The sequence below is a fragment of the Lynx rufus genome, unplaced genomic scaffold (assembly GCF_022079265.1).
Source record: "Lynx rufus isolate CCGP_SWC_20201006 ecotype Redwood Valley unplaced genomic scaffold, mLynRuf1.p SCAF_26, whole genome shotgun sequence".
Lineage (NCBI taxonomy): Eukaryota > Metazoa > Chordata > Mammalia > Carnivora > Felidae > Lynx > Lynx rufus.
In genome coordinates, this window is record NW_025814841.1 from 4,682,029 (window position 1) to 4,690,748 (window position 8,720).

Genomic DNA, 8,720 nt, shown 5'->3' on the forward strand with positions numbered 1-8,720 from the left:
GGAGATAAAATCTTTGGTTTGCTTTAAACCGGGTTATCACTGCCCAACTCTCCAACAACAGCTGCTGTGAACGGGACCAAACGGCCAAAAGAGGGCAAACTGGGAACGAAAGCAAAGTCAAGGGCTCCCCATCTGGAGGCCCTAGCCCGCCTCGGAGCCCTGGGGGTCGGAGGTGGGGTAGTCGGAGAGAGGAGGGCCGGTGGTGCTTTGGAGGGGCGGGTGTGTCTTTGACTAGGCGGGCTTCCCCGCAGCAACCCCGCCCCGAGGCGTGCTCCGACCTGCGCTGGGTGACCCTAGGAGACCCCTCCCCACAAGCTGTTTCCCGGCAGGGCGTTTCCGGAGGCCTTGGCCCGGGGTGGTGGGGTCTACCTTTGAAACAGCTTGTAGACTGCAATTTAAACTTTACAACGAGCTCAAAACTCGATTCTCCAACCGAGCGTCGGCTCCGGAGAAGGATAAAAACTCGGGTCTACAGCCCCTCATCACCCCATTGGTCCAGTCCTCAGGGCTTCCTGCAGTCCCCACACCATTCTCCCAGCTGCCTGGAGGAAGGATGGGCGGGGCGGACGGGGCGGGTACTGCTGCCAGCGACGCAGATGGGGAGGGCGAGGCCGCGCCGGCGGCGGGGGGCGTGGGCGGGGGGCGCAGGAGCAGGTGTCGGCTCTGCGGCCGGGTTCCCCTCCCTCCTCACCCCTCCCCGCTTCGGTGCTCCTCACGGCTCAGCGAGGCAAAACCCAGTAAATGCTCGAGAAATGCAGCTCAGTCGGTCAGCGGGCTCTGCTTTCTTGCCAGACGCCTAAGGACGGCGCTTCCAAATGCAAATCTCTTGGCTCGGGCCCCTTGGCTAGCAGCCGCTGCCTCCCCCGCCCGGCTGCCCGGCGTCCCGCCCACCCCGTGGCGGGCCGAGATGGGGCCCCGAGCAGAGGGGACGGGGCGGAGCGGGCATCCCTCCCCACCTCCCACGTGGGGCCGGCCCTCCGCAGTGCCTGGGCGCGCCGCTGCCGCGCCTCCGGGTTAGGCCCGCGCCCGCGGCACCGCCCCCTAGGCCGGGGCCGAGGACCGCTGTTGGGGGGGTGGGCGAGGGATGAGAGGGTGTCACTGAGTCAGGTGGCGGCGGGAGTTCCCTCGGGCCGGGCCGAGGGAACACGCTGCCGGGGATTGTGTACACGCTCCACTGACACAAGCTTCACGCTGCCGGGCAGCCGCTGATCACGCGTGGCCCCGGGAGCCCATTGGCCGGCGCCTCACACACCTTTGCCGCTGATTGGCCGTCCTCAGGCTCCGCCCCCGCCCCCGCCCGCGGCGCGGGGCAGGCGGAGAGGCTACCTGAATGGGGAGGGGGCAGACGGCGCGGAGCGCGGCGGCGGCGGGAGCGACGTCGAGTGTCTCCGGGCGCCCGTCTGTGGCCAAGCAGCGTAGCAGCGTAGCAGCCAGTCAGCTCGCCGCCGGCAGCCAGGCAGCCAACCATGCTCAACTTCGGCGCTTCTCTCCAGCAGGCTTCGGTAAGTCACCTGGGGATGCCCCTGTCCTTCCTCTCCTTGCTGCGTCTCAGGGGCCAGCCGGGGCGCCAACCCCGAGCCCTTGACATCAGCGGCGCCCGAAGACCGGGGTGCAGCGGGGTCGTGGAGGAAAAAGGGGCTTTCTTCCTGCAAACTGGGCATTGGTGAGAGCGTGTGTGTCGCGGAGTGGGTCAGGAGAGGCGAACGGGGCTCTAGAGACGAAGGGAGAGGTGTATAATGAGGAGGGGAAGGGGCAGCTCCGCAGGGAGACTTGAGGTGGGCGAGGGGGAGGATGGCTGGAGGAGCGCGAAGAGTGAGGAGGGGGCTGCTGCCCTGGCAGCGAGGACTGGGGAAGGTGTAGAGGGGAGGGGGGGACAAGGGGTCTACCCTGCACCTGGCACCCGAGAGAGATGCCGCCGTCTGGATCAGTAATGCGACCCAGGGCGGGAGGGGGCTTCTGGCGAGCATTTGAGGGGCGGGGTGTCCACTGGCGAGGCGAGGGGGCTGCCCCTCTCGGGTCTGAGCCGAGCCTTGCAGGACGGGGGCCGCTCAGCAGCAGACAGCCGGGTGCTGGGGGAGGGGGCGCCCGGCGTGGGCGCGGGGGAATGGCACGTGGGCCCCGGACCGCCGAGGGGAGACGAGGCGCCGGCAGGGGACTCCCCATCCCTGGCGGGAGCAAGTGGCCACCTATTGAGGGCCCCCTGGAAGGGGGGTAGGGAGCCTGCCGTGGGGCGGGGGACGTGGGCGGGGGGAGTCGGGGCCGCGAGACGCGGGGGCCGCGTGTCGAGGCGGGAGCCGCGGGCCGTGCGTCTGGAGCCGGAGCCCGTGGGGGCTGCACGTCTGGGAACCTGTGGAGACTCGGCGGGCGGAGGCCGGAGCTGCCGGAAACCGCGGGGAGGGGGCGCCGCGTCTGCGGGAAAGACGGGGTGGTCTGAGGTCCCGTGGGCGGCGTGGGCGGGAAGCGCCGAGGGCTCGGCCGGATCCCCGGGGGCTGCGGCCGGGAGGAGGGAGGGGGCTGGGTTTCCGCGGGGACACGGCTCCTCCTCCGGCAGCTGAGGCGGAGGCCGGGGGTGGGCCGGGAGCGGGTGCGCCCAGGGAGCTTCTCGTCCCCGAGTGACCCAGCCCCGGCCTCCGCCAGGGGCGGCAGAGAGGCCCAGCCCTGCTGTCGGTTCCTAAGGGAACGGCGGCTCTCCGGGAGCGGGGAGGGGCGGGCACTCCCGGAGCCGGCGCCCGCGGCCCCGCCCCTCCCCGCGGGCTGGGGCGCGCACTGCCGGGCGGTTGGCGGCGGCGCCCGCGGCCCCTCCCCCGGGCCGGCGCGAGGGCGGGGGCCCGCGGGCTCAGGAAGTAGGTGAAAGGTGACGGCGCGGCAATTCCCAGTTCACGTTTCCTGCGCCGCCCGGAGCAGCCGCCGATCACGCTTTGTTCACATGCCTCGCCCCCACCTCCCCCGCGCCCCCGCCCTTCGCGGCCCAGCCAATCCGGGCCTGGGCCGCCGGGCAGGCTGGCCAATGGCGGGGGCAGGGGCGCGGGGACGTGCGAGCGGCGAGGAATGTTCCCAGTGACTCACCCGCGAGCCTCATTGAGGTTAGGGCGGCCCCATCCGTCTGTCCCCGCCAGCGAGGATCTCCCCCGCCGTCCGCCCCCGCCCTTCGTCTGCCTCCCCCGCCCGCGCCTCCACCCGCTCTTCCCTTTCCTGCCTTGCGCCCCACTCCCTTTCCTCCCCTCCCCGCTTCTCTTCCTGCCCTTCCAGCTCACGCTCCCCTTCCTTGCCTGCCTGCCTTTTCTCCTTTTTCTTTGCTTTGCTTTGGCGTCTTGAGGCTTTTAGACATACGTGCGCTGTCCATTGCAGCTTACATAAAGGGGCGCGCGATTATGCAATAGCGTTGTTGGTGAAATCTCCAGAGCAGTGGCTCCTTTTCTAAGGTTATCAACACGAAGGGTTTATGTATTTTTTAAAACTAGCGTCGAGAGTAGTACTTTGTAAAGAATGCTTTTCGGTATTTTTACACAATTTCTACTTCAACCAAAAGAATGGCATCACATTAATGGAAAATGGAAGGTGGTGGGTAGTGCCATTTTTTTTTAAGTGCTGTTTAAGGAACTTTAATATGAAACATTAAACACTTGATAGAGGGAGCTGTACAAATGGCAAGCATGCACTATCATTCTTGTCATCTGGCAGTTATTTTAAAAAATTTAAAAAATGTTTGGACTATCGCAGACTCACCAGGCAGTTTTTACAAATTCTGGGTGGAATATTACATTTTGATTGTCCATTTTTTAGTATCGCATTAGCTGGTCATAGCTATGCATGGCAAGCCATTGTTTAAATCTAGTGAAAGGGAACACAAATATGAAGAACTTGAAGCCTAAATATGGCTTTGGGATTTTTCCACATATTTCACTTTATCCCTCTCTACCATAGATAATCAAGCTATGAAAGGTATTTTACCTTTAAAATAACCTAATGTAGTAATTTTAAAAAGACACTGAAGATTTCTATTCTGTTGATTTTATCCTAACGTGCCAAGTGACTTTCAAAAGATCAGACCCATATCGACAGACCTGAGCTCTTGGCCTTTTCCCCACTACCAGCTGTGGGGAACTGGTACCTCAAAAGTCCTCATACCTCACCTGCAGTATTGAAAAAACTTTTGCATAACCTTCCCTTAGTTATTTCATTTATCTCAGTTGCAGATGGCTGTTCTGGGAAGAATATAATTTTTCTAAATCAAGTTCATACATGCATTGTTGGATCATACATGCATTGTTATCTTTGGCCTTGGTCTCCTTAATGGTAATATGCTTCTCTTCTACCTTGCAGGGATATCAGTGTTCAACCCTAAGTATTAGAGAAAGAATGAGGAAAATTTTATTTTTAGTAGGGGTGAGAGAAAAAATTATTTCACAAACTTGGAAATTTGTGCAACTGTAAAGGAAAAATTGTACGTTGCTTTGCGTGTTACTTGGATGACAAAAAATATGGTTATAAGCATTTGATCTTTTGTTCTTAAAGGAAGAAAGGATGGAAATGATTTCTGAAAGATCGAAGGAGAGTGTGTATTCCTGGAACAAAACCGCAGAGAAGAGTGATTTTGAAGCTGTAGAAGCACTTATGTCAATGAGCTGCAGTTGGAAGTCTGATTTTAAGAAATACACTGAAAACAGACCTGTTACTCCAGTATCCGATATGTCGGAGGAAGAGAATCTACTCCCGAGTACACCTGACTTTCATACGATCCCAGCATTTGTAAGTTTTATTGTTTTTAATATGAGACTGCAGATGGTCTAATTTTTTATAATTTACATAGCAAACTTAATTTCTCATGCCTATTTCTGTTATGTCTTTTCTAGTGTTTGACTCCACCTTACAGCCCTTCTGACTTTGAACCCTCTCAAGTGTCAAATTTGATGGCATCAGCGCCATCTACCGGACACTTCAAATCATTCTCAGATCCTGCCAAGCCTCACATTGCTGCACCTTTCAAAGAGGAAGAGAAGAGCCCGGCACCTGCCCCCAAACTCCCCAAGGCTCAGGCAACAAGTGTGATCCGTCATACAGCTGACGCCCAGCTGTGTAACCACAGATCTTGCCCAGTGAAAGCAGCCAGCATCCTCAACTATCAGGACAATTCTTTTCGAAGAAGAACCCACCTGAACGTTGAGGCTGCAAGAAAAAACATACCCTGTGCAGCTGTGTCACCAAACAGATCCAAACGTGAGAGAAACACGGCGGCGGATGTTAATGAGAAAGCAAGTCCTGCACTTTATGACTTTTCTGTGCCTTCCTCAGAGACAGTCATCTGTAGACCTCAGCCCGCCCCTGTGTCCCCACAGCAGAAGTCGGTGCTGGTCTCCCCACCTGCAGTGTCAACAGGGGGAGTGCCACCTATGCCGGTCATCTGTCAGATGGTTCCCCTCCCTGCAAACAACCCTGTTGTGACAACAGTTGTTCCTAGCACTCCACCCAGTCAGCCACCAGCTGTGTGCCCACCTGTCGTGTTCATGGGCACTCAGGTGCCCAAAGGCGCTGTCATGTTTGTCGTTCCCCAGCCTGTTGTTCAGAACCCAAAGCCTCCAGTGGTGAGCCCAAATGGCACCAGACTCTCTCCCATCGCCCCCGCTCCAGGGTTTTCCCCTTCCACAGCAAAAGTCACTCCTCAGATTGACTCATCCAGGATACGAAGTCACATCTGTAGCCACCCAGGATGTGGCAAGACGTACTTTAAGAGCTCTCATCTGAAGGCCCACATGAGAACACACACAGGTACCAACCATTTCTTATTCGTGTCATTGAGATTTAGTTGAATGTTTTTTGGCCATGATCACAGGTACAAGCCAGGCATGTTAAAGAAGAACTTGCCTTATTAGCCAGTTCAGTGGGGGATATTTACAGGTTTCTCAAAGATTTCATCAAGGTGTTTGTTTTAATTTCTCAAACGATGATTATGTGTCTGAGTAGTTACTTTAATAAAATATTTCTAAAGCCGTTGTACCATAGTTGAAGTCAGAAAACCTTTTTGTGTTTGGCATTTATAAAGATTCCTATAAATGTGATTGAGTGAAAGTTAGAAATATATGTAGCGTTCAGTTAACAGTTGATTCATTTAGTAGCTTTTATTTTAAAGAGCATCTCTTAAGATATTTTAAAATGTATGTCTTTGGATATAATTAGATGTGCAATTTATAGTGACTTGATGAATGCATAGTGACGATGATCTGAATTTCTTTGTCTCAGGAGAAAAGCCTTTTAGCTGTAGCTGGAAAGGTTGTGAAAGGAGGTTTGCCCGTTCCGATGAACTGTCCAGACACCGGCGAACCCACACAGGTGAGAAGAAATTTGCTTGTCCCATGTGTGACCGACGGTTCATGAGGAGCGACCATTTGACCAAGCATGCCCGGCGCCATCTGTCCGCCAAGAAGCTACCAAACTGGCAGATGGAAGTGAGCAAGTTAAATGACATGGCCTTACCTCCAACCCCTGCCCCCACGCAGTGACCGCTCAGAAGGTGAGAATCCGAAGTAACTTTGGTCACAGCCAGGAGCCAGCGGTGATGTAAAAATGCTTCCACTGCAAGTCTGTGGCCCTCCGGTGCGGCGGAACGCAGAAGCCCCACAGCCTGAGGAGAAGCCTCAGCCCTGGGCTGGAGGACAAGAAGTGCTGCAGCCACAAGCAGGTCACAGAGTGGCAGGATTCATTTCTTATCACATAAGAGAGATGAGAAAGCTTTTATTCCTTTAAATATTTTTTGAAGGTTTCAGATGAGGTCAACACAGGTAGCACAGATTTTGAATTTGTGTGCACAATTTATTAATTCGTTTTCACCGTTTGTACTTGAGACCAACTTTTCAATGTGATTCTTCTAAAGCACTGGTTTCAAGAATAGAGACTGGAAATAAACATTATGGTACGGAGATGGAGATGGAAAATTGATTTGTATTACAAACTTTGGCATCTTTTCCTAGTTACCTTGTTTACTATTCCTAGTCTTTCCAGTCAATTTCGTGGATGTAGTTGTTAAATATGATCTAGAACTAGCATTTTTATACTTGCTACCATTTGGAATTAAGCAGCTTGTATATTGCTAAAGAGGGCCCAAAGATTTGGAATCCTCAGTAATTTAATTGCTTTGAAGTATAGCTATAATTTTTTTGCGTTTTTGTTTTGAAAGTTTAACAGATGACTATATCTAGGCATTTTATTATGCTTTGAGCTTTAGTTTGCCTGCAGTTTCTTGTGTAGATTTGAAAATTGTATACCAATGTGTTTTCTGTAGACTCTAAGATACATTGCACTTTGTTTAGAAAAAAAAATGGAAGATAAAAATATATATTGTAAAGAAGGGATACCAAGAATTTTAGATAACTCCTTGAAAAAGATGACTTATGTCATCAGTAAAGTACCCTTATATTATGAGGATATAATGTGTGCTTTATTGAATTAGAAAGTTAGTGACCATTATTCACATGGGCAAGTGTTGTCCTGTTAATTTATAGGAGTTTTTTTGGGGGGGAGGGAAGTGGAATTAGGTGAATAGAAGTTGTTAAAACATTCACTTTTGTTAACAGTATTTCTGTTATATTCTGTTCTATAGTGGATGATACATACAGTGGTAAAACAAAAGCAAATTGTTTAAAATCTACAGTGAAAAATGGCACTATATCTTTCCATTTAACATTTTTCTCTATTGGGTATTGATTTCTGACATCAAAACTTGGACCCTTGGAAAACAGGAATTTTCTTTTAATAATAAAAAAAACTTTGTGATTTACAATTTGCACAATATTTCTTTTGTTGTACTTTATATCTTGTTTACAATAAAAATTTCCTTTGGTATATTTACTTGGTTGATGGCATTTGTTGAAAACCATTCTCACTCTAAACATGACATTGATCAGTTATGAGTGTATCCAAAGACAGTGTCTGCATTTTTCTAAGAGCTTCATTCAATTTTAGAACTGCAGGGGTGTATCTCTACTGTGAATCAAATTAGTATACAAAGTGAGGACTGGTATCCATATATTCACTGAGATAACTTACAAGCCTGCCCAGTTCAAGAAACCAACACATTTTAATCTTGAAACATTCTTGTACATTTTGATGATTTGGGATTGAGATATAGCTCTGGCTCTCAGCAAAACCTTAAGTAGCATTAAATTAAGGGGCATACCACGATGAATGATTACAAGCAATAAGACTGCTGTGGCAAATGAAAAGAATCCTGACCTGTTAAATGGAGAGTAAATTACCTCTGGAAGTTAGATTAGTTTAGGCCATTAAGTGAAACCTTAAATGCAATAAACATGCTGATACTTAAGCTGCATGAAAGGTAATACACCTGGCAGGAGAAACACTTGCTAGTCACTTGTCAGTGGAATTAGGAGCTGTAAATGCTAGTTGGGTGTATTGAGTATAATTTTGGAGGTTGCTATTTTAGTTGGCTCTGAAATCCCCTTGTCATGAGAGAACATTGTCCACAGTATCCAACTTAGCTATTGACCTAAAGTCTGGCTCACTGTTGAACACGCATGGTAAGGGGCAATGTGCTCACTTGGCACCAGTTATAAGACAAGCATCTCGGGTCATCTGTGCACCTGTTACGACTTATTTCTTGGAAACTTAACACCGTGTAAGTACAGCACAGCCGCTGGGGAGGGTATTGTTCTGCAGTCTCAATGCTGGGACCTGGACCATCCTAATGGTTTCCTCATGATGGTAGG

At 51.6% G+C, this 8,720-nt stretch overlaps 1 protein-coding gene across 3 annotated transcripts; it reads left to right on the top strand.

Annotated features, from left to right (window-relative positions):
• Positions 1-1,355: 1,355 nt before the first annotated feature.
• KLF10 (KLF transcription factor 10) lies at positions 1,356-7,838 on the top strand. 3 transcript variants are annotated; one of them, XM_047088962.1, is made up of 4 exons: positions 1,356-1,502; positions 4,516-4,749; positions 4,854-5,766; positions 6,238-7,838. In XM_047088962.1, the coding sequence occupies exons 1-4, from the start codon at positions 1,467-1,469 to the stop codon at positions 6,495-6,497; spliced, it is 1,443 nt and encodes a 480-aa protein (XP_046944918.1). In that variant the 5' UTR covers positions 1,356-1,466; the 3' UTR covers positions 6,498-7,838. The 3 variants fall into 3 exon arrangements, with proteins under 3 accessions (XP_046944918.1, XP_046944919.1, XP_046944917.1); XM_047088963.1 differs by lacking the exon at positions 1,356-1,502 and adding an exon at positions 1,540-1,663; XM_047088961.1 differs by lacking the exon at positions 1,356-1,502 and adding an exon at positions 3,459-3,561.
• The last annotated feature ends 882 nt before the right edge of the window (positions 7,839-8,720 follow it).

Excerpts from the sequence above, each read along its gene's own strand:
- KLF10 (XM_047088961.1), top strand. The coding sequence starts at position 3,487 with ATGCTTTTCGGTATTTTTACACAATTTCTACTTCAACCAAAAGAATGG. Across the intron at positions 3,562-4,515 it reads TTAATGGAAAATGGAAGGTG|GAAGAAAGGATGGAAATGAT; the intron begins GTGGGTAGTGCC and ends TTGTTCTTAAAG. Across the intron at positions 4,750-4,853 it reads TTCATACGATCCCAGCATTT|TGTTTGACTCCACCTTACAG; the intron begins GTAAGTTTTATT and ends TGTCTTTTCTAG.